At 50.1% G+C, this 27,789-nt stretch overlaps 2 protein-coding genes across 7 annotated transcripts in view; one reads left to right on the top strand and one right to left on the bottom strand.

Moving 5' to 3' along the window:
* The window catches only part of WBP1L (WW domain binding protein 1 like), a 60,896-nt gene extending 41,185 nt beyond the window's left edge, over nucleotides 1-19,711 (top strand). For 5 of the 6 annotated variants that reach the window (XM_026110361.2, XM_026110363.2, XM_064514170.1 and 2 more), the window contains 3 exons: nucleotides 4,263-4,365; nucleotides 15,137-15,298; nucleotides 16,722-19,711. In XM_026110361.2, coding sequence (XP_025966146.1) covers nucleotides 4,263-4,365; nucleotides 15,137-15,298; nucleotides 16,722-17,458 — 1,002 coding nt within the window. In that variant the 3' untranslated portion in view covers nucleotides 17,459-19,711. The remainder of the gene's footprint in view (nucleotides 1-4,262; nucleotides 4,366-15,136; nucleotides 15,299-16,721) is intronic. The other variant, XM_064514172.1, reaches the window with a different exon arrangement.
* A 3,669-nt stretch (nucleotides 19,712-23,380) lies between these two features.
* On the bottom strand, nucleotides 23,381-27,676 carry LOC112989287 (steroid 17-alpha-hydroxylase/17,20 lyase). Its single transcript, XM_026110360.2, has 8 exons — nucleotides 27,320-27,676; nucleotides 26,793-26,931; nucleotides 25,284-25,513; nucleotides 24,980-25,066; nucleotides 24,664-24,873; nucleotides 24,226-24,395; nucleotides 24,040-24,143; nucleotides 23,381-23,786 (listed from the first exon to the last, which is right to left on the bottom strand). Exons 1-8 carry the CDS (start codon nucleotides 27,623-27,625, stop codon nucleotides 23,518-23,520), a joined length of 1,515 nt encoding a protein of 504 aa, XP_025966145.1. The 5' UTR covers nucleotides 27,626-27,676; the 3' UTR covers nucleotides 23,381-23,517.
* Nucleotides 27,677-27,789: the final 113 nt, after the last annotated feature.

The following is a 27,789-nucleotide window of genomic DNA, read 5'->3' on the forward strand; positions in this document are numbered from 1 at the left end:
ATCCTATGCCTTGTCCATGCTTGTTGGTGTGAAAGAGGAGACTGTGTACTTTAATAGTTCAATAAAATCTCCCTGCTGCTAAGAATGATTTAAATGGTTGTTACAAGTACTATTAGAAATGGAAACTAAGAACAAAGGCAGATCAGCAAAATGTGAGTCTTCCAGCTTTACTTCTATGAGATTTTTTTTTCATATTTCCACATTTCTTATCTCTAAAACTACTCTGTCAATCCTATGCCTTGTCCATGCTTGTTGGTGTGAAAGAGGAGACTGTGTACTTTAATAGTACAAGTACTTGTGATGATATGTCCTGGAGACAATGTTTAGAGTATAGATAACTCCATTGCTGATATGTCTTAAGTAGTTATAACTTGGTATCATATAACATGAAGAATGAATGGGAGAAGTAAGTAAAGATAATACAACAATGATGGTATGAAAGGTGTCGAAGGGGATTTAATTATCAAATCAAAGCCTAATCGAAGTGCTTGGCAGTAGTTCAATTCCTAACAAAAAATGGTATGGATTGTGTCTTGGCCTGTACTGAAGGCAGCACGTAACCTCTCCCTTTGTTTGCACAACAGTGGAAGAAAATGTACACTAGTCTCAACTCTTCACAGAAACAATTTTTGACTCGAGAGGGAAGAGGATAGGAAACTGCAACACTTAATCCAAAGGAGACATCTGTAACATTGTCCAAAGCGCTGCTCTCCTTGTACTAGAAGCTTTGTCTAATAGACGACTTAAGATTTAGTGCCTTTACCTTTAACTCTTCCCCCATGCTGAGTCGAGCAACCCAACATTGAAGGTAGCCATGCCCTGAGCAGGGGGTTAGACCGTGTGACCTGCTGGGAGCCTTTCCAAATTAAATTATTCTGTGAAACTGTTTGGAAACAAGTGTGACAGTTCTGGATCTGGCATAGGGAGCGTAGTCTGGCAGCTCCCATATTCCCAGAAATCCATCTGTGGTGGAGCTGGCAGAGAGCTGCAGAAAGGCTCCAGGAGGACCTGCCCATCCCACCTGCTGCTGGTGCAGTCGGCACAGGACACCCGGTCTTGCATCCTGCTCGGCCTTTGAGGAGCACTGATGGTGGCTGGCAGCCCAAGGGCTTTCAAGCCTTGAGCTCTCTTTAGGTGCAAGCACTTAGGTGTTAAGGAAGATGCTTTCTCTTAGCCAATATGTAAAGAAGCTCCAAACACTAAGCGTATGCCACAGTCTTGAATGCAGCCAGTTCTACTTTTAAATAGGAAAGCAGGATGTCTTTTGAGACTAAATCTCCAAAAGCAGACAGGAACAGCCTGCAGCATACCAACCTCTGTTGGGGATTTTCTTTTCAACAGACTGGGCCATCCCCTTGTAGACCTGTTTGCCAGCTGGGCTAACAGGAAGCAACCCCATGCATAATCATACAGCACGGTGGAAAGGTCATCCTAAATCTAATAAGCGTGGCAAGAGGGAGTCAGGAAGTTCAAATTAAGGGGTGGTGTGGTGAAAGCCTCTGAAAATACTGCTGCAAGGTCTTAACTGGGGAAAATCTAGTGATGTTGATACTGTTACAAGTTGCTGCTGCCAACAGACAGGACTGTGTTCCTGAACGCTTCTGCTTTTTGAGGTAGGCAACATTGAATGGAACAAAACTTTTAGAATAAGCATAGGTGGTGAAGGACAAATGGGTGCTGTGATGCAAGGGAGTGCCTGAAATGACACTGTAGGACTCTGTGCTTTCACCAACTTCAAATGATTCATTTGCTTGTTCAGCAGGCCACATTGATCTTCATGTGTCACAACTGCAGACCTCAGCTGGGGACTTTCTGCCTTATGGTTTATCAACAGGATTGCAGTTTTGCAACTGGATCTTAATTTCTCAATTCTGTTGATGTGAGAGCCAAAATCTATCTTGTTCTTCAGTTGCATTAACTCTGCAAGGCCAACAAAAGTGAGGAAAACTGTAAATAAACTAATGAGAACAGATAAGAGAGTAGGTGTGCGTGTCCTGTTTCTAGTTCTTTTGCTGACTATAACTACATTTTTTTGGAATGAATTCTGTGCCTGAAGCAGAAAGTGCTATGCTGCCTCAACACTCTCCACTGAAAGTCCCTATCAGGCATTGTAGTTAGACGGAGAACACCTCCTTACCCTACAGGAAGATGATGTGTCTGTTACTGACATGGGGCATTTCAAGAAAAGACAATAAAATGTTTGCTTGAGGTTCGTGCAGTGAAGCAGTTTGACTGGTCTGTCCAGCAGAATGTTCCTCCCTCCCTGGAAATAAAAGGCTGGCACTCTTCTGTCTTGGTGCCCTTGCTGGTGAGTTTTAAGGAGATGACCTGTGGGTACTTCCCAGGGTATTTCATGCACTCGGTGACACCTGCAGTATGTCTCATGTAGAGCTGCGCCCTCACCCTGCGCAGTCAAAACCCTTGCAAAAGTCGGTGTGACTTCTTATGGGAAAAATGCAGTGTGGGGTCCTCTCTGTTGTACGATAGGTGATAGGAGGATTTTCTTCTTCTAGAAATTATGTTGCTGCTCTAGTTCGGGTGCTCGCGTGTGGGGTCCCAGAATGCCAGCGCCCCTGGAGGTGCGACTCCAGTTGGGGTGCTGCGTGGTGGGCGAATGCTCTCACTTGCCTGGATCCCAAAATAGGAGTCTCCTTAAGAAAAACAGGGAGCTGGGCTTCACTTGCATCATTACAGCCAATTATAGTTTGGGTATTTACTGAAGTGGTGAAAGAACACTTGTTTAAAGAAAAAGAAAAAAGGCAATAAAATACACAGAGATATTGGTAACCTGTGAGCTGTGTTGAATATCAAGAGCAATTCCTCTCTTGGAAACTTAGCCTCTAAAACTGCAGTCATTTTGGCTATGAAGTTTGAACAAATGCTGTTTTAAGACTGTCTCGGTCTACACTTTTGATTTACCTTTGTAGATTTTTTTCCTGCACTTAGTGCAGGACTCCTCTCCATTGAAATTACCATCTTACGTTGCTTGTTTGGTGAGGTGCTCTGGTGAAAGGTTCATAACTTAAAGTAGATGTTATATTTTGCACCTATAACGATTACACAGAGGCATCCAAGAAGCGTGGCGGTGGTGCACTTAATGTAAAATACAGAACCAGTGCAGTTCAGCAAGTGTTGACATCCTCTCAGGGGGGTGTTAACCAAAAGGTGAAATGTTGCCTGCTTATTTAAGGCAGAGAGTGCCTGCTGGTTGCCTTTGCTGCTTTTCCTGCCTTTTTGTTTTTTTTAAAGGCGGTACTTATAAGATGAATGCTTTCAGTACATCTTTCAGTATAAACTTCCCCAAATCTTCTTTGCCGTATTGATAAGAAAAGTTAAGTGAAATTATGTGAAAATTTTAGGCTTTGTTACAGGTTTGCTTGCAGCATCAGTGTGTTTTCCTAAGATCGGTTTGTTTTTTAAGAGCTCCTGTGCTGTTTTCTAGCTTCCAGGTTGCTCCAGCACTGTTAGAGGAGGTATATACCACGACCCATAAAAGTGTTTCTGTTTTCTTCTCCTATTTTGTACTTTTTGCTACCCATGTTTTCAGACTGGTCAAAGCAGGGAAAATAGAGCCACTTGTGAGGCAGTTCTGCGTTGTGCGGGGCGTTGGGAGCTCACACCATAGCTCCTTTCCATCTCTTAAGTGTCCTGAGGACTGCCGGGTGACAAAGTGCAGCTGATTTGGCTCTGCTCGCAGAATGCTTCGCTATTTCGGGAAGAATTTTTACAGGAATGCTGATCTCATATAAAGCACATGGCTAATTATGAAGGAATCATTTTAGATTGGAATCTTGCAGGAACATACTGTAATTATCATTTAGATCTAAATGAATCCAAGCAGCCTTTTCCCAAGTTATAATGTTCTGTTTGTGAATGCGTTTCCTCCACTTGGCATTCAGCCCCAGTAATGCAGCAATATTGTGTAAAACGTGGAACAAACAACATCTCCTCTTTAAGTGAATGCCTGGCTCCCAAAGCATTATAACTTTAATGGAAAAGGAAAGGGATGGTAAGAAAGCAGCGCTGTCTAGCTGCTAAAGCAATGTCACTCTTGACTTTGGAGATGTGGGAGTTCCTTCTGAATGGTGGTGGATACTCTTTGGTGATCCTGAGCTGTATTTTAATCTCTTTATGTATTTTAGAATTTCCCAGGACCATAACTTGTGTTTTTCAAAATGTTTGAAGATGCTTGGGCAAAAGGTACAATATATTTACAGAAGATACTGACAAAACATTTTAAAAGTGTGTCTGTTTAATTTTAGGACAAGGAAACCTGCATGGGTGTCAACAATCAAAGTTACATATGTGAAACGGGCCACTGTTGTGGACAGTCCCAGTGTTGCAACTACTACTATGAACTCTGGTGTAAGTCCTTCCTTTCTGCATGGCTTCCTTTCCTAAACTGCATGGCTGTCATACTACAAGTCTGGCATGTGTCCCGTGGGGTATTGTATTCAGCCCTTGTTATGCGTTGCCACTGTATTTAACTGCAATGCAAACTGGTGTTGACCTGATACGACAAGGGACGTAGGGTTGTTGGAACTGGCATTGCCTGCCGTTCGGGGAGTAATGGGTCTTCCCACCACCTACAGGACTGGAAAGTTACTTGGTGTTCAGCCTTTTCGTTGGTTTGGGCAATATTGCTGTGATAACTCAAAATAACATTGTGTATGAGTGGGGAAAACACTTGAAGGAAAGATGCCAACAAGGACAAGTTTGATACGCAACCAGTATCAACTCTGGGTTTGATACTCAACCAGAAAATTAATTCAATTAGTTTCATCTTATTGTTTTATTTATTTGCAAGAACAATAGTTTACATGTGATTAATCTTTCTAAAGCTGTCCTCCCAAGCAAGGGGGAGAAGAACTGTTATTCTCTTACAGGAAGCACTCTGCTTGGAGCACAGTTCCTTGGGTGAATTTTGTTTTGTTTGAGAGTAGCTGAATACGTTGAAGAACCTATGTCACCTGTTGTAACCTTTACTGTCTTCTGGGCACTTCCTCATCACCTGGGATTTAAAACTTACCCTGTTTCTAGTGAGTGGTCAAGTGAATATACCTGCTAAGTCTTTTTAGAGGTCAGCAGGCCAGTCAAAGCAGATCAGCAAGACTCTGTCAAAGGTATAGGGAAAAAGGGAAAGCTGAAAGTAAGAAATGCTGAATCTGAAAGGCAGACTTCTAGAGTAGTGTCTGACCTGAAAGTGTCTTCCTTTCCCATGGAGGAACATAAAGGATTTTGGATATTGATGCTCTTATACTGCCAGGAACCTAGGCTGAGAAGACATCTGTGCTCCAGACACTTGGAAGTATGGTATTCTGCACAATATCACCAGTCTCTAATGTGGCGGTTTAATTTCTTACCACACCTGTGGCATCTTGTAGCTTTTACGTAACTGTGCTACCAACTTAATCCCACTGCTATGCCAACAGTTTCACTTTCTCAAAGTAACGTGTGCATGGAAATGTATTATACGTACAGAAAGATTGCCAGTTAACCTGGATCCAAGGGCAGACTTCATGCTTTAGCGTGGAAGCTTGCTTTTACTTTTCAGTGTAACCAGTGAAGCTTGGAGGATGTGACTGTAAATTAAACAAGACTTTAATAGGCTTCTTCAAGATGTACCATGAGTCAGAGTATAGTGCTTGGCTGTGTAGATCCTAATGACAGGATTTGAACTTTGATGCTGTTTTGTGGACTTTTTACAGCAGCTTTGTTTTCAGGTATCTCCAGGCAGCTCAAGAAATGATTCAGGACCTGCAGGGTAGCTCTAGGGACCTCAGCAGGCTGAGAAGCAGGCGTGAGCACGTGGCCTCCTTGGACCGTCTGGTTCAGATCATAGCAGTCAGCAGCGCTGGCCGGACAGATGGCTGGAGTTTGTTCGGGCTGTATGGGATACACAGACAGAGCAGAGTGGGGAAGGTCAAGTCCTGTTTTGGATTTGTGTGGGTGAGAATGTACAGGAAGAGTCATGTATCCAAGGGCTTATATACTCTATGGCAAGCAGGAGCTAAATTCAGCAACAGCCTTGAGTACGGCTGCACACTGAAGCTGTTGCATAGTCGCCATATTTCTCCCATGTACATCTTGAAAGGGAGACTTAATTAAATTGCATATAAACAATGCAGTCAGAACAACAGCTCCCTGCCATTTTACTGAAATGATTTAATCATCTTTGCATTCTTTGTATGGTACCGACTTTTATATTTGACAGTGCCTGGCTACATCATATAACTTCTTGGAAGAAGAAAAAAATAAAAACAACAACAAAAAAACCAGACTTTATTACAGGGAAAGAGAATATTTCAGGCTTCTTTCGAGGCCAAGGACACAAGTCACTCTGAGATCATGGAATAAACATATTGATGTCACACACTGCTGAATGGGTCCCTGGGGGGAATGGGTTACTCTGTTGAGATTCACACTCCTGCATTGCAGAGAGCATCGTGTACCACACTGAGAGGAGGAGAGTAGCGCAAACATGAATTCTGTTCTTCTAGGCTTTCTGCAATTTCAGGCATATGCCCATCATTGATTTACAGTCTGTTAATGCTTTCAAAGCTTTCTTTGCCACTGTGAGTGTTAGAAACTCTGATTCCTGACATTTTTTTGGAAGGGGGCAAGGAAGCCTTTTAAATGAATGGTCATATTCTAGTGCACGAGACCATGGCCGCAGAATTCATCTCTTGTCCCAGGAATTGTTTAATATCTTTGGTATGCATGTGCGGTGAAGCACTCTTAACATCCTCAAGGTGAATAGCAGTGATAGTATATGTAAATAGGCTTCATAAGAGCAGTGAAGTGATGGTGTGGAGAGCAACAGCCTTACATGCTTGCAAATAGATTAGCTCTTTAAAAGTTATTACTAACTTTTGGTTAATAAGCAGTTATATTAGCAAAACCTTTTAAGTATGGCTTCCCGCTTGTTCTACATTTTGATTTTTAACCAGTGTATACATGTACTAAAGCAACTTTTGAGAAGTTGCTGCTCCTCTTGACTTTCTCACACCACCAGTACTATTGTGTGCCTGAAAACAAGCCTTCTTGCTAGTCCTGCTGAATTAAATCCCCTATTTATTTACCGCTGTAGCTTAGAGGGGAGGAGCGGCAGAGGAGGGTGGCATTTGAGATGGAAAGGGGAACTAGTCCGTCTTCCGTAGACGTGCCTTCCGAAACGTGATCCTGTCTAGTGGCCCCTGGGAAGATTTCCCATAAAAAGTATCTTGTTGCCTTTTTGAGTTGGAGGGAAGTTTGTTTTTGAAAATGGCTGATCTCAAAATTTCTAGACAGCAAGTAAAAGGTGTGCAGTAATTATAAACTAGCTCTTGAAGGTAGGGGAGAATAGGATGCAAAATCAAGGTATTATTTTGCTAAGGGGTGGAGTGGAGGAATGGAGAACATGATATGCCAAGCAGGTGGACAGCCTGCGTTTAAAATTAGATAACAGCTTCGTTCAGATTCCCCACCCATCTCTTATTAAAAAAAAAAAAATAGTGCTGTGTTGCCAAATAATAAGACTATATGCAGGTTTAATAATATAGCTGTATAAAGGTCTAATTAGTTCTTAGCTCAAGCTGGAGCTGGGCGTGGTGGCACATACAAGAACATGAAAAAAAAATCCGGTATGAATAAAGCTGTCTTTATTTTCTTAGAATGGGATTTTAAAAAGCAAAAGTTGGAGGGGGACTTTACTGTTGAAATTCCCTATATGGGGGTGAGGGCACCTATTTGGATGGTGGTTGTGCTTTTTAGACTAACAAGTTCTCTGGGCTCCTCGGAGAGCTCACAGTGTCCAAGGGGGAAACCGTGGTCTGGGGAGAACGACAGCAGCCACCGGATTTAGCTTACTAATGGTTTCTGTTCAGGTCCGTTATGATGTGCTTGTGATTTGCTGGAGTTTTCTAACGTTGGCCTTTGTCCAGGCCTGACAGGTGTTTTATGGCTTAAATGTTCCAAAATACCACTTTTCAAAATAGAGGAGAGAAGGTAATCGAGGAATGCAGTTACCGCTTTTTGCAGGTTAAGAACTGACGCTCAGAAGTTCTGGCTTTTGCCAAGTTTAAGCGTATAATGCGAGTTGAGAATCAAATCCCCATCTCCTGACGTGCATCCTTGTCTCCCGTGCCTGTTGAGGATGGGCATGGAATTAGACAATTCCCGAGGCTTTTAAAACAGCACGCAAGGAGGTAGAAGAATTTTTGCATGGTGTGGCTGGAAGAGTAGTGTGCTGTGCTTGGGGAACTGCAGAGCGTGGAAACAGGGAGGTGTCACGGTGCATGGGTGATCTCAACGGGAGCCTTGCAAAGTGAGCAGGCTTAGCTGGTCGGGTAGTTACAGTACGGTGCAACAAAGCAGAGCTTGCTTCTAGTTGTACCCTCCGTTTTGCCTCATTCTGGCAGCTTCTGTTATTTTTTTCTGGTTTACTCCTTAGCAGTGATACTGAGCACCTCTGTCTCTGAAAGACGAAAAGATCTTGAATATTTGGGTCTTAGGAGACGGGTTGTACAGGAAAGAAATGTTCTGTTTGCAGGCTGCACAGATGATGTTTTTGCTGATTTTGTGCATTTTGCTAATCTTCTGCACGCTTCCCCTTGGAATCTCTAGACAGCTCTTTTCCCCAAAAAGCACGCTGCCAGAAAATTTTGGCAGGGATCCGGTTAGTTGCTGAAACTCTCCAGCAACTGCTGTAACACGTACATGTTCCAGGTCAGCTTTATAATAGGAATTCGTTTCCAAGACTTTGCTGCAGTCTCCAAAGCTCTCAGTCAACACATTAGTCCCATCTTTTCTTTCTCACCCCATGTTATCTTATCCTTCAGTACAACCGTGTCCTTTTTCTGAGAGCAGTTTGCCCTATTCTTTGCCTCTCTTGCAGTCTCCTACCTGGTTATATTTGCTTTCTCTTTCTCGAGTGTCTCAGACTCTTCACCTTTGGCTACTCTGTTATCGCTCAGCTGGTGCTTCAGAGAGATGCTGCCACTGCAAAGTCTAGCTGAAAAAGTATGGCAGATGAAACAAATGTCACAAATATGCAGAAAATCGTGATAAACAGGAGAAGTTATTTCCTTATTTTCTTGTACTTTTTGTAGCCTAATCTAGATGGCAGAGTCATCTTAGCCAGTTTTTAATGCGGCTTGGTAAAATTCATAAATCCAAAGAAGGCAGCGAGCTCTCTTGGCACCTAGTCTTATTGTGCAGATCCTGACTCTTGCCCAGTCTGGCCTACTTTCATCTGCTGTGTGTTAAACATCAAGAAAAGGCAAGAGAGCTTACTTGTGCCGTCTCATCCCCTGCCTTCTGTACCTCCAGCCCCGCTCCCCGCTTAATATCCAGGTCTGTCAATGTGGGCTGTTCTCCAGATTGTGTTCCCAAATGTCCTGGAGGTGGCCTCAGGCTGGATGCCCCCCTCCAGTCTATGTCAGACCAATATTCAATGTGCTTTTTACCAAGATAGATACCGTGAGGGGGGCAGGTCTCTTCAGTTGGTGTTGACTGGGCTCCCTCAAGTCTCTTCTGGAGCACAAGAGCAATTACTTTTAGAGGCGCTCTCCCCAGGAAAGGCATTAAAAACAGTGTCTGCTGATCTACTGCCTCAAGTTGACTCTTGCTGCAAGATAAGCAAAGAATTTTTCTGAAACATATCTTTCTCCATCTTATCTCCAGGCAGCATGTGTACCATTTGTACTGACCACTATCATAAAAACTGGAAACCAGCTGCAGTTAATGTCTGTCTCCTCTTGTCAGAGTCAGCAATCCAGGAGCAAGTGAGAAAGAGCTGGAGATGTCATCTTCAGCCTTTTCTCACCATTTTACTCTACAGATGTTTAGTAACCTTTTTCTGCAGTGTAGTCAGGCTGGGGCTGCAGTTTCACCCACTCTTAAAGTGACATAAACTGTCACTGAAAGTCCCAATCTTACTCTTCTTGCTATTCTATTTCAACCTGGTTCGGCTCCCTAAACCCAGTTCAAAGCACAGTGATACACAACTTTGTACTGGCATGAGGAGATGGAGGAGACCACATGGGATTTGGAAGAGGCAGGGGCAGGAGAGGACCGCATCATTTGACAGCATTTCTTTCTTAAAGCATCCATAGGCCCATGGCCTGGATCCCTCGTCTCACTTTCTTGAGTAGTAGCATTGACTCGCGCAGGCTCATGTCCGAAATGGCAGGATACGATGCAGTCTGTGCCCAAGGACAAGATGCCAAGAGCATCCAGGTTGTGGTACCGATTAAACCTGCCTCCTGGTTTTGATGATACTGTTGGCCCTGTGAAAGACAATTTTTCCCAGCCATCGCTGACTGCAGTGCCACCATTTGGGAGATAGTTTTTTAGTCAATGAAATTGTCCCACTTCTCCTTCTGTTTAGAACCAGCTCTCGTGAAGCCAAAGCTATTACCCAGATGCTTGTCAGGCAGACACAAAAACACTTTGCAGTGTACCTTGGCTTGCTTTGAGGGGACTTCCTGCCAATAGAGCAATGGCATTTGCCCAAGTTTACCATGAACTTGAGGGCAGATTTCTCTGTTCCTACCCTTGGAACGCTGCAGAAAACATGTTTTCCATTTTGCACAGGATAAAAGGAGCTTCCCTCAGTGGGACTGCTGATGGCAACATCCCAAGCAGCAAACATCGCACTTTGTCCTCATTGTCAGACAAAAAATTGCCCCCACTCCCCTTTTCATGGGGATGTGTCCCGTAACTAGGGAATGCTCTGGGTTCTTTTGATTATTTTTAAGTCTATGCAAAACTATGGTCGGTGCCCCAGAATGCTTTTCTTGAAGCTTCAAGTTAGCCTGGCGTATTCTTTCATGGCTGGTGGAAATGTCTCCAGTGAGCGACCCTTTGACAGGGCTCCTCTTCCCCAGGAAGCTGTAAACTTTGCAGCCTTCCTGTTCGCAGATGCTCTCTTTACGTGCGAGAGGAGATGGCTCTTGCGGGAGGCAGTTCTGTTCCCAGGTCTCGCGCAGTTTGGCGTTCGCGCAGAGGTTACCACTTAGCTCTGAGCCTGCCTGATGCTGGGCAGCATGTTGGTGGTACTTTTTTGTTGGGTTTTTTGGTTTTTTTGTTTTTGTGAAAGCTTTTGTTACTCTGGTGGGGAAATCTCTTGGCAAAACTCGGCTCTTTGGCTGTCTGATACAATAAATACTCTTTGGTTGCATCATTATCAACCCATTGGCATCACCAGTGAATTTGACATGAAATGTAGCAGTGTTTCTCAGAACTCAGCCTTTTTTGGCCTGAGGAGCGTTTCAACTTCTGACTCTTCCATAAACCAAGAAAGAGCCTGAAATTGCCTTTAAATCTGATGGTCCCCTGGTGCACGTTTAACTCTGAACTGATGCATCGCTTCTCTCAGCACTGTCCATCAGTAGTAGTTTTTCCAGAGATCATGTTTGCTCTCTGCCTGTCATGCTGCCCCTCGAGTTACAGCCAGCTTTCGTTCCTGGTGGTCAGTGCCAGGTTGGCGGTGGGAGATGCTGGGTGGGGCGTTTCTCTCAAATCCGACATAATTGATGGAGGACTTGGCTCAGGGAGCTCCGGGCCTCCCAGCCTTCTCTCCCGCTTCCACTGGCTGCAGCGGTAGCTCGGCAAAGTACAACAGAAACCAGCCCGTGTCTGTATGGGAAGGAGGCACGTGCTGAAGAGCACTGGGAAGGTTTTGGGAACAGCGAAGGCAAATAGAAGCCCGGTTTTACTTGGCTTTTGGAGGCGCCTTCATGCCAAACTTCTGTTGCCTTTCAATGTCTCATCTGTTTTCAGCGCAAGGCAAAGCTGATGCCTGCTTTTGCCACGGACCAGGTGTTAGCTTGTACCGTTAGCGTGTTCAGCCTCCGCGTTTCCTATCCACCACGTCGTGGTGTTTCTGGATGAATCGGAAATTCCCCTCCTTCCCCTCCTGCCAAAAGAGCTGCTCTGTGCCGGGGCTGCTGCTCTGCTCCACTTGCCGCCCTGCCGCCAGCTTGAAGCCAGCCATCGCCAGGTGTGCAAATGCGCGGCTCAGCCCTGGGCATCTTTGCCGTTCCCCCCATACTTTTAGACATAATATTTACAGTTGCGCTTGGCCTTGTATCCATAGCTTTATTCCAAATAAATGACTGTACTATATATACGCTAAGCTTTTACAGTTTTTCTGTTCTGCAGCCAAAACTGCAGCCGTGCCCAGACTTCTGGCCGGGGCACGTTACCGAGCCTTTTATGGCGGCCCCCGACACCCAGCGGCACAGCCCTCACTCCGGCCTCGCAACCAGCTCCTGGCGGGGCTGGCACGGCTGGGCCGGCCGCCCTCTGCACGCCCCTGCACGCGTGGGTGTCCCATCCCGGGGCACCCTTGGTGCGAGGGGGCAGCTTTCAGCCCCACGGCGTGTACGTGGGTTGTGTGACAAGGAGGGGGCAAATCCATTAGGGAAGCCAGGCCAGAGGCTGAGAAGTGGCTCTGGTGGGCGGTGGGCTCCACGCTGCTGGGACCGTCCGGGCAGCTCCTCGGGCTTGTGCTGACTCAGGAGATGGGTAATTCCTAGAAGCCCTAGGACCGGGCGGTGGTTAGCGAAAGCGGGCAGTAACGTGGAATTAGTGGGTTCTTGTTCTGGAAATTCCCGTGAAAAACACCAGATCTCGTCCACTTGCGGTCGCATAGACCCTTTGCATGAGAACGGAGGTGTTGTTCCTGGCACCATGGCCAGAGAGCGAGCCAGCAAATTATGGTCTGTTTACTTAAAATGCCACCTGTGGTTTCAGTAGGATCCAGCATTAATTTATTATCCTAAAGTGTTGCATGTTGTTACTGCCTGTTGTTTACCGAGTTGCCGCACATTTTCCCAGGAATGGCTGAGCTTGCTGTGACCCCTGCTCCGAGCTTGTGTATCGCTTTGTCTGCAAAGCACTTTGGGATTGCTTTGCGATGAGGAGAGATTTATAAAGAAATACTTTTTAAATCTTCTCTATGCAGGCTTGGGTGGGAGCAGTTGTTCCCTGCAGAAAAATTCGGCTGCTGCAGCTGAGATTGCTTAACAGTGGCAGTTCTCCAGGATGTCTTAACTAACTAAGTGCTGCTTGCTACCATTACATCGAAGGCCTTTGGGAAGGGACATGATAAAATGTGTTAAAAAGCATCTGTTTTCATAACTGTAGTTAAAACCCCTGGAATAGCTGGGTGTAATTTTCCATTGTTTTTTAGTTCACGGTCATGGGTCGCTCTCTGGAAAATAAGAAGTACTGAAAGATGAACTGCAGGCCAGCTCCAGTGTGCGGTCGAGTGCCGTGTTTTGAGAAGTTCGTTCTTGCTCCCACAGCTTGCAAGAGCTGAGGAGCCTTCTCTCAGCAAGGAGTAAAATCTATCGTTGGGAGTCTCCAAGCTGTGAGACAGTGATTGCAAATATGTGGTTTGGGAGGGAAGAGCCGACTAGATTGATCCCTACACTTATAGTCTCTTCTAGGAACAGGGGGTGTTTGGAGGGAGGTAGGCGCTTTGGTAGGTTCTTGGCTCTGTTTGAAGGAGCTAGAAAGAGCATCTCAAGCACTTCTTCCTTCGCTTCCCTAGAGCTCAGATCATGTGCTTTCTCCTGCCCTTCACAGCTAGCCAAGCAGGCTAGCCAGAAAAAATGCGCAGGGCCCCCGATTCCAGTGTAACCGCAGGAATGCTGAGCAAGAAACGGAGCCTGCAACCTTCATTTCATAGCAGCTTCTGATAAATTTGAGCATAAGGCGAAATCCAGGCCATTAGGGAAATTGGTTGCACAACACAAGGGAGAGCTGGTGCTTCAGTCTGCTCTGCCAAAATACACGGAGAATTGGGGTTACGACATGGGGAGGTGCAAGGGGCTGTTCAAAACAGTCGGAGACACGATATGGCGTATCCAGTTCACCTACAAACAGCACAGTGCAGGGCTCAGCGGTTAGTGATACGGGTCCATTGCACTTTGTCCTAAATCGGAGCGTATTCCTCTCATTCTTGAAATTCCTAAACTATTCACCTTTCCCCACCCAGCTCTTAGCCGAGAAAACAGCTCCAACTCTGGAGATGTCAAGGTATTGGAAAGTTGGGACTTGAGGTTTTTTACTTACTGAAAGAAAAGCTGTGTTGTGATCTCTGCTGAGGAATAGTTGCTAGGCCATACATGCTTATAAAGGGGGAACTAGCCCGGTATTTTTAGCTGCAAAAATTAAGTTTTTAAAAAGATTGACATTTTAAATGCATCCGATCCAGATAAAGCTATGGGCTGTAATTGCATGAGATAAAATCCTAATCTGGAGTGAATGCTGTGGCTCTTCAAAATATGTCTCTGAAGTGTTTTTCTAATGCATGCAAGTATGAGGAGAGATTTAAGGAAAAGGGGCGGTTTGACATGTTAGAGGGAGTGGATAAAATTGGGGAAGTGCTCATTTTAAATTCCCTTCTAAGAAGCGTTGTACCTGCTGTGGCAGGGCACAGAAACCAGCTGTGACCACAAACCGAGCAGAAGTTAGGTTTCTTGAGAAATTTGGAGTGGGGGCGTCGGTTAATTTAATGTTGGATAATTTAAGACATTGGATACAAAAATAAGTTTTAAAAATATTTTGAGACATTTATGTAAAAAGGGTATGTTTTTGTTAAATGTAACAGTGAAAGAATTGGGTGAGAAATTAGAGAGCAGTGCGAACAAAAGCAAAACATAGTGCTTGGGGTCTTTCTCGTCTTCTGTGGTCAATCTGCACAGGGCCTTTTGTGTCTCGATTGTTATTTCCAAACCGAAATGGCTGTGGGAGTTGCATTCAATGCCCTTCACAGTTCTGCTCCGATTTTTGGCTAGAAAATATTGTAACCAAGGGATGGGATGGGATGGATGGTGCTGGGAGAGCTTAGCCCTGTCACCATATTATTTTGTTCTCCTCTGGAGCTGTCGCTATCAAGTGTGCTCCACATTGCACCAAAGTGCATAGACAAAGTCCTGGTTCCACCTGGGCTTTCCACCTAGCGGGGCCCCACGCGGGTTTGTCACTGTCGACGCCTGGCACAGCACGCGTCTCCACCTCTGCAACAGCGCTGGGTTTGGAGCCGGGCTTTCTGTGGATCTCCCCGGCACGTCCACGGGGTTTCCTGGGGGAGGATGTGGCTCTCACACCACAGCTAATGTCACTCTCCCCCGCGTGTCTGCAGGGTTCTGGCTGGTATGGACCATCATCATCATCCTGAGCTGCTGCTGCGTCTGCCATCACCGGCGCACCAAGCATCGCCTCCAGGCCCAGCAGCGGCAGCATGAGATCAACCTGATCGCTTACCGGGAAGCCCATAACTATTCAGCCCTGCCATTTTATTTCCGTACGTACCTCACACAGCTTCTCCTGGAAGACGTGGGGTGCAGGGCAGCGAGGTTCCCGTGCTGGGTGGAGGTGGGAAGCAGTGGCTGGGCTCAGCAAGAGGCAGGGGCAGCTCAGCTGCCTGGTCTGTGGCTTGTAGAGAGGAGATGGTAAATCGCAGCTGCTGGAAATGTTTGGGCCCCCTTGACTCCAAAATTGAACCACACCAGCTACGACACCTTCACAGCATCTTCACAGCCACGGTTGTGTGTGTGCAGTGATTACCTGGGTGTTTTCCTGGGAAGGTTTTTAAAACACCTCATCCAGGACTGCATGGATGCTCCTTTCCAGCCTGCGCTCGCAGCTGGTGAGACTGAGACGTGGGGAAGTGGTTTCACGATATTTGGTCACCCAGGCTGGGTGGGAGTGGTGCCCCAGCTGGCTCCCCACCCTGTGCTGCGGCTCCCAGACCGCGCTGGTTCTGGTGAGCCTCAAGACAGTGCATGAAGGAGCTGTTATCTATAGCTCAGGGGAAGCACAGCTGACTCGTGCTCTCCTTCAGTGTCCTGCTACGCTGTGCTAGAGCAGCGAATCGCAGCCTTTTGACTGGAGGTGCCACAATTAATTTTCCTACAATAGGCTGTTGGACTGCATGTCTGAGCTTGCTTTTCTCGTTAAAGTCTTGCAGCACCTCAGAAACAGTGCCCAGCAGCCCTCTCCTCCCCAGCCCCAGAGAGACACAATTACACGTGGAAAACTGCAGTGCTATCTTTAAATGTTTCCATTATTTGCTAATTAAGTCCATTTTGCCTGTATACAATATTTTGCTGCCTCTTAAGAAATAAATAAGATCTCTTGTAGACTGAGGGGCTCTAACCACAATAAACCAAATTCTTCTGCTGCTACTGCCAGTTCATTCTGACTGCACCAGAGCAACTGAATCCAGGATCTTTAGTTTCCTGTAACTGCTTGTGTCTTTTTGTATTTACACAAGGCTTTGTGAGATGAAATCTTTGCTCTTGGAAGCAGAAACTCATCTCAGTGGCCAATGTTGGGGAGGGCTGGCAAGTTATCTTGGGGGCTCCAGGCAGTTCCCTGCAGCCGGTCCGGGCTCTCCCTTGGTGTGTCTGCAGGGCCGTGATGGGGCTCGGGGAGGTGGGGAGGGTTGCCTGGTAGTCCTGAGCGTGGCCCTGGGAGCCAGATCTGGCTGCCGTTCCCAGCTGTGTCCATCTCCTGCGACCATGCCCTTCTGTGCCTCAATTCTTGCTTCTCTGAAGCATGAAATATCTTGTTTGGGCTGAATTTTGGCACCGCTTGTAAAGCGCGCTGAGCTGTTCAGTGGGAAGGTGCTGTGGGTGACAAATGATATATTGACCTACCTTAATGGCAAGTTTCCTGAGATAAGCTGTTTGTGAAATAACTTCTCCCTACCTCTCATTTTTTAGGATTTTTGCCAAATTATTTACTGCCTCCCTATGAGGAAGTGGTGAACCGCCCGCCAACCCCTCCGCCACCGTATAGTGCCTTACATCAGCAGTGCGTTCCGGCCGGCAGCAGCAGCATGATCCCGGACATGCCACGAAACCTGCAGCCAGCACAGAGCAGCTCCTCGGCGCCCGGCGGCATTAACGGCAGCGTCGAGAGTGCTGGCTCCCCCAGCCTCGGCGACCCCGAGCCCCCCGCCATGCTGGTCGAACGAGCAGTTGCCAAAATGCAAAGCATCGAGCCCGGCGGTAGCAGCACAGAAGCCGAATTGGAGGAGAGGGCCGGTCCCGAGAAGGATGCGGAGTGCAAGGAGGAACTGCTGAAAGATTACAGCTCTGAGAGCTTAGAGCAGAGCAGCGCCATTCCCGACGCCAAGGACAAGACACCAGGCAGGCAGCGCCGTTTCACGGGCGACTCGGGCATCGAAGTCTGCGTTTGCAACCGGGGCCATCATGACGACGACCTCAAGGAGTTCGACGGGCTCATCGACGACGCTCTGGATGGGCCCCTGGACTTCTGCGACAGCTGCAGCGGGCGCCCCCATGGGGACGAGGAGGAAGGGCTTTTTAATGCCTCGGAAGAGCAGCACCGCGAACACAGCCACCACCACCTGCCCCGGCAGCCGGTGTGTGTACTCTTGAACACAATAAATGAGCAGGACTCTCCAAACTCTCGTACCAATAACTCCCCCAGCTAAGGTGGCAGAGCGGAAGGGAGAATCTGGGGAAAAGCAAGCAAATAAATAAAAGTGAAATGAGAGGATTAAACCTTTAAGAGGAGGAAAAGGTGATGCAACTTTTTTTTTTTTTTTTGCTTTCTTTCTTTCCTCTCTCCCCCCAGTATAAATTGGGGACTAACCCCCGAAGGCCCGGCGTGTGGGGGACGGGTCTCTCTGGGTTTTGTTAATTGTGTCCCTGCCGCTCCACGAGGCAGGGACTGATGTTTCTCAATGAGACCTTCTGACAAATGGAACTTTCCCAATGGTGATTTTGGTGATGGTTATTATCAGTTTGTTGGTTTTAGTTTTCCAAAACACTGCTTTATCTTGCAATCAGTAAAGCTCAGCAAATCTCACCCTGGGAGGATACGAAATCACCATAAGGCTTCAACCTCCAGGTGTCTTCTCAGAAGCCAGCAGCTTCTGACAGTGCCGGCAGTCAGTAGCCCAAGAGTTCTGGTTTGATTTAGTGCTTTTGAGGCATTGTGGATTTCTTTTTATTTTAACTTTTGTTGTTGTTGTTGCTGTTGTTAAATTTTCCCAAAGCTGATGGATGACTGAACACATCAGCCCTGTAATCTCTGTGTTATGGAAGTTAGGCCTGTCGGCCTCCATAACAGGGCTCGACCCTAGGTACCCGCAGAAAAGTTCAGAGTCAAATCAAAACAAATCAGATAATTTTAATCACGTGCGTGCCGTAATTACAGCTCGAGCTGGGTGCCTCCGAAGAGGGACCCTAACATAAACAAATTCTGGGTAATTATAGTCTTTTCGACTTACATTTCCCACCCTTCACACGATAGTTAGACCAATAATAATTTTTTGGTCTGGGGTCTCCTGCTCCTCATTGGGTCTCATCGTCATTCTGACTCAAGCTGTTTTTCTCCTTATTCTTGTTTTTTGCAGTCTCTGATGACGGTTGTACCTCTGTTTTTGTTGGGTCTGGCGGTTGTCTCCCAAGGTCTTATTTTTCCCCATTGTTTTGGCGTCTTCCCTCTCGGAGTCGGTGACACAGGTGCGCAGACTGCGTGTGGCTCCCCTATCTTCCCAGCCTGAACGAGCTCTGAGGCACTATTTTTTATTAAACTAAGTAAAGATTCGTTACTTTTCCCACGCTTGGCCTAAGGCTTCAGCAAATCTAGCCACTCATGCTAAGCAAATTTTATATAAGTTGTGCTAAGCAGCCATTTCTAGACAGTTTCAATTCACTATTCTTTAACACTCTGGTGCTTCAGTGTTTAAGACAGCAGGTAGGAAGTTTCCCACTTTTGAAGCTGGTAACTGAAGGACCAGTTAATTTCAGAAGGAGTGTTAGTCTGTTATAAGCAGTTTGGAAAGAGAGGGTTTGCAGAAATTTGCCTTTACATGTAGTTCTTACAGACAAATGTATTCCTTCAATGCCTCTAAGAGCACAGTTAGAAGTAGAATCCAGGCAGCTGGGCTGCCTTCCAAGTACTGTGGTCTCCGAATGACCTTCACCCAGTGTGCTGCAAAAGGGCTTGGCTTTATTTTTTCCTTTTTTTGCACCCCGAGAGCAGCACACTCGAGTTAAGATGACAAAAAAAAGAACAGGGCTCTCTTTGGCCAGCGTGCCTTTAAGCTTCAGCGATGCATGTTGAACAAATGAAGACGAGAGCTCCGTCCATTGCAAAGGGATGACTTACCGTGTAGATGTGGAAGACCTGTGCAGTATTTTTTTTTTCTTCTTTTGATCCAAAAGTTTGGTGCGGTTTAATGTTGACCACTTAGAAGAAATGAATGTCTGTTTTCTTTTTCTTTTGTGTTTTTTATTTTTTTATGGTGGCAACTGGCTACTGTATAATGTCTGTGAGCGTGTGTGTGTGACTGCAATCCATGCATGCGAGTCCTACTGGTAATATGAAAGAAAACCTGCTGTAAGACTGCAAGAAAATTTACTGTAGCTTTGCTTTAATAAACGGTAGAGATTTTGTTAGTAATAACCCAAAGGGAAAAAAAAAAACAAGAAACGAAGAGCTGAAACTAACATTCCCTGAAGTGCTCGCGTGGAAGAGAGCACTGTTCAGACTATATAGCTTGTTCTTGGGTTTTCTCCCCTATCCCTTTTATAATTATGGTCGTCCAGATCATTACTGTCATGGGGAAAAAAATTGAAAACTGAACTCAGACATGCTCAGATTTGATTTGATTGAAAACCAAAATCAGTTTTAAATAAGTTGGAAACCAAAATATAATGCCTTTTCTGATAACTTGCCTCTGTGTGCGTGTGTGTCATTTTGTGAGCGAAGAACATGAGCTGTCCTTGGTTTCTTCTGGTTTGTTTGGTTTTTGGTTTTTCTGTTTGTTTTGACCAGAGGTACGTAGCATTGTCCTGGATACAGATGATGGAACGAAGTAAGTGGTGCTTGTTTCAGTGCTTTCCCTGCGTGTCTGAGGAGAGCACTTTTAACTCACGGCTCAGAAGAGGGCAGCTTGCAGGCGAATCTGGCTGCTTTGCCCGTCACAGCCTTTCCCTCCCATCAAAGCAGCAGCTTAGCGTGTGCTCTTCAGAAACAGAGCTTCAGCTTGTGTATTAGGATGCCCGTAAAGATTTAAGGCTTGGATTTGGATTGAGAAGACCTCATTCCTGGAGGTGTTACGTGTCAGGGAGGGTAGAATAGCCTGTACTACGCCGCTTACCCAAGAGATGGGCTGGATTTGGGAGCAGTGCGGCCCCACTGCTCGGTGACTGGGAGCGGGGACTGGTCATTTACTGCTGTTAAAGAAAACTTGTTTCCTGTTTTCCACCGTGAGCGTTATCAGCTGCTGTGTTCACTGATCACTTTTTCTTTTGAGAAGAGAATTAAAGGTCTTCGGTGCCACCCCTAAAAATCCTGTACAAATTGTCACTCCTTTTTGTTTCTCGCATGGCAACGGAAGCTGAAGAAGGACAGCGGTCCTTAGGCAGTAAGTAGGGTTTTACTGCTGTAAATCTTGGGGCAGCCTCACCTCATGCCAGGGTGAGGTCTTCTGCCAACATGGCTGTAATTAAAAGACAAAAATCTCCTTGTTACCTTTCCTGCCTTTCCAGCTAAGGGCAGAGGAACTTCCCCACTTCCCCCAGACGTTGAGGTGCTACCAGCAGCAGAGTAAAGTGAGTTGATGTTTCCGATCATAAAATGTCAGGAGCAAGCAGCGGTGGGGCTGGTTTACTACTCCTTGAGGTTTTCCAGGTTTTTAAAGACCATGAAGAGACGAAAAGAGCACAAACCACATCTCATTTTTTTGCTGCGCTCCTGCTCTCCCAGTGGGAAGCTCACATGCGCTGAGGAGCACGGCTCAGCCCTGCAGGCTGGCAGATCTCCTGGGCTGGGCCACCTGGCCTGGGGCAGGGAAAGGGCCAGGGCTCATGCCCTCGGCGGCAGCCCAGCTCTGTGCCTCCAAGGGGAAAAATTCGGGCAGGCGGAAGAGTCCAAAAGCTCCAGCTTTGGCTCTTGGTTCGTGAAGAACGTGATCCTGGAGCGTGTGCCTGTGTGGAGAGCCAGCATGGCCCAAAGGTAGGGAGGGAAGCCAATGTCTCCCAAAAGCCATGGGTGTAACACAGGGGAAGTGCAAGGATGGGGGCAGGTGCAGAGTGTTTCCATGTGGCCCTCTATAATAGTGTGGCACAAAAAAAGCCTATTTCCCACTATAGTGTGTGTCTTATAAAGGTTGCAAACAATTTGTTTGAAAACAGAGCTGCAAACAATACAATGGATTGCACATCAGTGTCAATACACTGCTCAGTATTTGTTTTGCAGCATGCTTTAGCTGTTGAGGGCAGTAATGTTCTTTTTTAAAAAAAAAAAAAAAGAAAGAAATCCCTTTTCTAGGCTATTGCAATGCTTACACAAGGTTGCTGTCCCCGCTACTCAAATTGAGGATAGTGTTTATGAGATTCCCCGCAGCAGCGCCAGCCGCGTTGCGGTGCATCGCTGGCGGAGAGGCCGTGGAGAAGCCCTTTTCTCAAATTATCCAGCAGGATGGATGTCCTTGAGCCGTGCTGCCCGGGAAGGGGAGGCGGCGGGTGAGGAAGCGTCACCGGGGTGTTTGCTAGGCACTTTTCTGTGATTTCCTGCTAGTGTGACAGCCAGAAACTTCCCCACGGGGAGCACCCTTGCGGTTTGCCTCCGGCGTACCCTGCGCCCTGTTTGCAGCTGTACTATAAACAGCCTTTGCCCAGGGCTCACCTACCCGCAGCATAAAACACGGCTCTTTTTTTCAATTATTATTATTTTCTCCCTTTTGTTTCATGTATGTAGGAAAAGCCTGGCCAGGGGGAGGGACATCGACCCCAGGGCCAGGGCGAAGGATGGCTCCAAACCGGGGGGGGGGACCAAGGCAAAACCCCTGCCCCGGGGGGTCCCTGCCCCTGCGTCGAACCACGATTCAGCAGAGCTTTGAACCTGATTAAAGTGTACCTACGGCGGGGCGGTTGCTGCGGGGGGTGCCTCTGGCAGCTCGCTGCACCTGGGGCTCCACTCGGTTTTAACTCCCCGCTGCAGAAATCATGAGACCCTTAAGGTTTTTTTTTAATTATTATTAAACTCTAAACCAGGCTTGTTACAGGATAAAAGTGCAGTTGTGGCTGTGGGTCAAAGGTTCAAAATCGAGAGTTAATTAAAAACGCAACCTCGTATTTTAAAGCAAAACCATCCTTTCGCTTGCGGTCTCCGCTGATGCTTTGTGACGGTCCACGTCGGCTGGATGGTGGTTCTGGGTAAACCCGGGTGCCCTTCTGCCTGCACTGCAATTCTTCCTTCAGCTCCTCCATAAAATCCCGAGCCCCCCAAAAAAGGGATCTGGAGGGGGAGATGCGCCTGGCATCTCCCTGGGCTGCAAACAGCCTCTCCTTCGTTCTGCCCGTGTCCTTCGCTGCGCCCTGGGCAGCCTGAAGGCACTCGCTTGGCCTCGGATACCAGCACTGAGGGGGCCGAGCAAGAGCTCTTTGGTGGCAATTCGAGAGAAAATACAAACTATGAAATGTGGAGCAGAAAGTTAGTGGTGAGGAGAGATTGGGGGGGGGGTTGTTTGTTTATTTTTTTTGCTGGCTTTCCTGCCTGCTAGCAGATAATGCGCAGGGAGAAAATGGGAAGGGGAGGGGAACGTGGAGACGTGCTGGGCTGGAGAGGTTTCCTACAGCGCCGTGGCTGGACCCAGGGCACCGGCAAGGGGAGAGAGCTGGGTTTTCCTCTCCAGCTCCAGCTGCTTTTCCTTTGGGTGCTCAGAGCCACAGCCATGTCGCTATTTAGTTAAATATTAAGAGGTCAAGTAATGGAGAACCAGAAACCTAATTGCGCAGTGCCCTCCGTGGCACCGTGTTTTATGGCAAAAGCAAACACGGCCTCTTGCATTACAGCAAGGTTATGCTGCTCGAAGCGGGCAGCCGCCATCCAGCCGGGCACCGAGCGGCAGCGGCTCAGGGAGAAAGGCCATGTCGCCGCAGGGCGAAAGTCAGCAGCCCCCGGAGCTCAGCGCTGGGGGGACTTGCTGGGCAGCCGGGCGTCTCGCTGCGCACCGCCTGGCACAGCTCCTGGCTCCCAGCTGGGGAAACTGAGGCAGGGGCCACCCGAGTGCCACCCTCGGTCACAACCTCTGAGAAAAGCTTGGGGCTTTATCACCCCTCGGACTGCCCGAGGAGATGCTCTTCCCCTCCGTCCTCCCACCAGCTGCATGGAGGTGCCTGTCCCTGTGGCTCATGGGGCCCCACCACCGCTCTCCCTGGGGAGGGCGGGGGGCTGTTCACGTTAGCAGCCCCCACAGAGGGGCCGGGCAGGGGCGATGGCCTCTCTGCACAGCCCTGCGCTCACAGGCTCTGGGGCTACCAGATGCCTCAGCTCCCCTCCCACCTCCCCCTGCCCTCTACTGCCTGCCCAAAAAACAACCAGAGCCGCTGGGGTGGAAATGGCTTTATCCAGACAACCTGTGCGTGCGGGGCAGGCAGCACGCAGCTCCTGTGGTCCCGCTGTGGCCATCCAGGGCTCCCGGCCGCCTGTGCTGTCCTGTCCCTCCTGCCACTCCAGCTCCAGGGTTCGGCCCCGTCACGAGGCCGCCCGCCAGGCCTCCCGCAGCCTGGCCTTCACCCGAAACTTCTGCACCTGCAGCACGACGCCAAACTTGCCCTCCAGCGAGGGCAGGGGCTGGCCCTGGGGGCACTCCAGCGTGAACCTCTGCAGCACCCATGCCAGGAAGAGGAAGAGCTCCATCTTGGCCAAGACTTCGCCCAGGCACACGCGGATCCCGGCCCCGAAGGGCAGGTAGCTGGGCGAGGGCGAATGGATGTGCTGGCCCTGCTCGTCCAGGAAGCGGCCTGCGAGGGGAAGAGGCACCGCTGGAGTTAGCAGGGATCTGCTCCCTCCACCTGAGACTGCCCAAACTCATCTCATGTATCCCTTCCCTGAGCTGCAAGAATGGCTGTTCTGGAGCAGTGGTGGCATAAATTCCCCAGCTGGGAGAAAGCGGGGCCTGACCTCCCACCAGCGGGCGCTCCCCAGGGTTAGCCTGGCTCACCTCCTGCTACTTCCCCCTCACGACCCGTGACAGGCAGGGAGCACACAACCCACCGGGGTTGAACTCCTCGGGCTTGTCCCACTCCTTCTCGTCATGGTGCACGGACCAGAGGTTGATGATGACCCTGGCGCCTTTGGGGATGGAGTATTCCCCGATGCTGCGGGGCGAAGACAGAGTGAGAGGGTCAGTCCCTCCCACGGTCTCTGCCCACATCCCCGCTGCGCCCCGGGCAGTCTCACCTGGTGTCAGCAAGGGACACGTGCGGAATGAGCAGGGGGGACACAGGCCGGATGCGCAGCACTTCACTGATGGTGGCCTCCAGGTAGGGCAGCAGCGGGCGGTCGCTAAGGTGGGGGTGACGTGCCAGGCCTATTTTCTGGTCCATCTCCTCCTGGATCTTTCTTTGGACCTGAGAGGGGGACAAGGGCACGGCTTGAACCTGGAGAAAGGGTTCCCATGTGCATGGGGCCTCCCCATGGCAACCCCATGGGTCCACCCAGTACCACCAGCACATCCCAGGTGGCAATCTGGGCAGAAACAGAGAACTCACAGCTTGATCCTGCTTGTTCCCAAAGTCTGGCATCTCTCCTGGCATCTGACCACCCCAAAGCCCCCCCGATGCCCCCTGTGTGGGAGGGAGCCCAGGCTGCCCCTGTGGGCTGGGGCACAAGCCCTACCTCAGGGTAGTGGAGCAAGTAGAGCACAGCCCACTTGAGTACAGTCGTGGTGGTCTCCACACCGGCCCCGAAGATGTCCCCCACCGTCATAAGCAGGTGGTCATCCGTCAGCGACAGCCCTGGCGCTGGGGGGCTGCCGTTCTCAGCGCTGAGCCTCACTTGCAGGAGGGCGTCCATGAGGTCCCTCACGGTGTCACTGCAGAAGGCTTCCTGCCGGGGGCCAAGTGTGAGCCAGGCTGCGCCGGGCACACGCCCCCACCCCAGGCCCAGCACCCCACGTCCCCCCAGTGTCAGGTCCTCCCAGTCCCACCAGCACCTTGTGTTCGGCAAACTTCTGCTGGAGCAGCTGGTCCCTGACCTTGAGGCATCTCTTCAGCAAGGCCAAGTCCTTGTTGGGGAAGATCTAGGGGAGAAAACAGCTGTCACACAAAGGCTTCCAGCTCAGCCAGGCATCCACAGGCCCATGGACAGCTGCTCTGCACCCACCACAGTATCAGCTCTTGTGGGACACCTGTGCAAGGACCCTCCTAACTCCAAGGGCTCAGGTAGCCCCATCTGCAGGACACATCCCAGCTCCTTGCCCTCTGGGCACCCCTTTGGGTGAGCCCTTCCTCCCTCACCTGGAGCCAGGGGAAGATGTCCACCAAACTCTCCTTGGCCACGGTGTCCACAATGCCCTGGCTGTACTCCAGCATAGCCTCGAACTCGGGGTCCCCACGCCGGTATGAGGAGTTGAAGCAGAGTGAGCAGACCACGTTGGTGACAGCCCGTGTGAGCTCTGGGGCCACATCCAGGGCCATATCCTGTGCAGTGCTGAGCGTCTCACACAGGGATGCAGCCTCCTGGCAGACTGTGGGGCAGGCAAGGGACAGATGTGGGGACAGCGAGGCCCAAAGCATCACCAAGGGAGCAAGATGGGGTAGTCTGGAGCTCCTGGGGCAGCTCAGGGCCAGACACAGCCCATAGGTGCTGTGGGGTCATGTAACTGAGTTGCCCCAGGAATGCTAAAAGGGGCTACAGCTTATTGTGCCCCTCCACCCATGCCTGAAGCTGGTAACTCTTCCCTCTTGCCAAATGCTTCCTTGCTTCAGGCTGAAATCTCTCCTGCTGCTCCAGTCCCTCCCTATCCAGCAGCCCGGCCAAGGCGGTGCTGGGGCTGCGCTGTTTTGCTCCCCCGGAACAACCTCCTTCCCAAAATACCCAGTTCTCGGAGCACTTTGGAAGGGGCTGGGGAAGTCTGGCCTTGTGCTGACCACAGGTTATGGTGCTCGTGCTTGTGTCCCTCTGGGAAAGCTGGGTGGGGAGAGCAGCCAGAGCCTGGGGCTCCCGGGATGCTCCTGGGCTCCCCAGCCTGCCAAGCTCGAGCAGCCCACAGAGAGCACCCTCCAGCCGGGGCTGAGCCCCGAGGGGTTGCAAAGGGGCAGCGGGGACAAGGCCGGGCGTCCCTGGGCCAGGCAGGAGCAGAGAGGACAAGAGCCAGGCTTTATGTGAAGCACAACACTCCCGCCTGGCTGCAGCCGGAAACCCAGGAGTCCGGGACTTTGCATTTCCCAGCTGTTAGTGGACAGCTCTGTGCATGCCGGGGAGGCAGCGAGCCTCCCCGTGCCCAGCACGCCGGGACGCGCACAGGGCACGGACATCTGGCCACGCTCGTCACCAGGCTTGGCCTAGCCCCTGCCTGGCTCTGTGCCTCAGTTTCCCCAGCTGTCAATGTCAAAATGCATGGGGAGAGGTGTCGGTAAAACACTCGGGAGGGGACAGAGAAACAGAGCCCCCAGCTAGGCAAACTTGGGGGATGCTGAGGGGTTTGGGCTGAGTCTCGGGCCATGGGGCAGGGAGAGGGGACTGAGCCCCCGGCTGTCACGGGGGTGCCCTGAACCTTCTCACACATCCAAAATTAGTCACCCCTTGGTTCCCACAGGATCAGGGAGAAAGCAAAACTCCAGATTTGGCCATGGGCAGGAAGGAGACACAAGAAGGATGGAGCCCCCGCAAGCCCCTGCGCAGGTGGGGGTGTCCCCAGGGGCCACGGCATGAACCAGCCCCTGTGCCCATGCCCAGCCACGCTGCGGAGCTGGCTGCTGCCCAGCGGGTCCCAGGGGCCACCGGACAGGCTGGGGGGCACTTACTGATCTTCTCGAGGGCCAGCGAGCCCTCCCCGAACATGGAGAGCGCAGCATGCACCAGCTTGCGCTGGAACTTCCATAGGGGGCCGTAGCTGGCGAAGGCGATGTCCTTGCCCCCCCGCGACAGCAGGTCCGTGGTCACCTGTGCAAGCAAGTGCGGGGTGAATACGTCAGATAGGGGGGATACTAGTGGTGGTGGTGGTGGGGTGGCTCGGTGTTTCAGCCCCTCCTGCCCCCCTCCCAGGGGTGGCCTGGGGGTGGTGGTTAGTTTGGGAGGCTTTGCCAAGTGCCAAGTGCTTTGGGGAGTGGTGCCATGGGGGATCAGCACCGGGCAGAGCTGGGTTTGGGGCTCAGGGTGACCAGCCATGGCGTTTAGGGGGTGCAGCGAGGCTGACGGGAGTCTGGCCCTTGCGTCCTGGTGGACAAAGACGCATGGACAGCAGTGACCCCATGTCCCCAGTGCGCCAAGATGTAGCCACGCCTGGGGAGGCGCAGGCACCCTTGGGATGGAGGATGGGAGACCGACTCACGGTGCGGGGCCGTCCGGCGAAGGCCTTGCCCTTCTTCAGCAGCACCTCCTTGGCATGGCGGTAGCTGTTGACCACGACAACGTAGTGGGAGCCCATCCAGAGGGCGTAGAGGCTGCCGTAGTGGCCCTGCAGGCGCCAGAGGTGCAGGTGGAGCTGGGGGTGGCCGGCCAGCTGCAGCAGGCTCCCCAGGAGCGGCAGGGCTGGCAGGCTCCGGGGCCGCTTCAGCCCCGGCCCAGCGCAGTGGTGCGCCAGCCTCCGCGCGGACAGCAGCGCCAGGGCCAGCAGCAGCGCGCCCAGCAGCAGCATGGCGGGGGCGGCTGCGCGGGGCCGGGCGCCCAGGGAGCCCTATATAGCAGCTGCGGGGGCGTCCCCTTGACCCGCCGCCGGCCGCGGCGCCTTATCAGCGGCCAGGGAGGAAACCGCCCGCCGGGCCAGCGGCCAGCCCCGGCAGCTGGTGACCCCGCGGAGGG

The sequence above is a fragment of the Dromaius novaehollandiae genome, chromosome 6, assembly GCF_036370855.1.
Source record: "Dromaius novaehollandiae isolate bDroNov1 chromosome 6, bDroNov1.hap1, whole genome shotgun sequence".
Classification (NCBI taxonomy): Eukaryota; Metazoa; Chordata; class Aves; order Casuariiformes; family Dromaiidae; genus Dromaius; species Dromaius novaehollandiae.

Excerpts from the sequence above, each read along its gene's own strand:
- LOC112989287 (XM_026110360.2), bottom strand. The coding sequence starts at position 27,625 with ATGCTGCTGCTGGGCGCGCTGCTGCTGGCCCTGGCGCTGCTGTCCGCG. Across the intron at positions 24,144-24,225 it reads GTGTCCCTTGCTGACACCAG|CATCGGGGAATACTCCATCC; the intron begins GTGAGACTGCCC and ends TTCGCCCCGCAG. Across the intron at positions 23,787-24,039 it reads GCCCGAGGAGTTCAACCCCG|GCCGCTTCCTGGACGAGCAG; the intron begins GTGGGTTGTGTG and ends TTCCCCTCGCAG.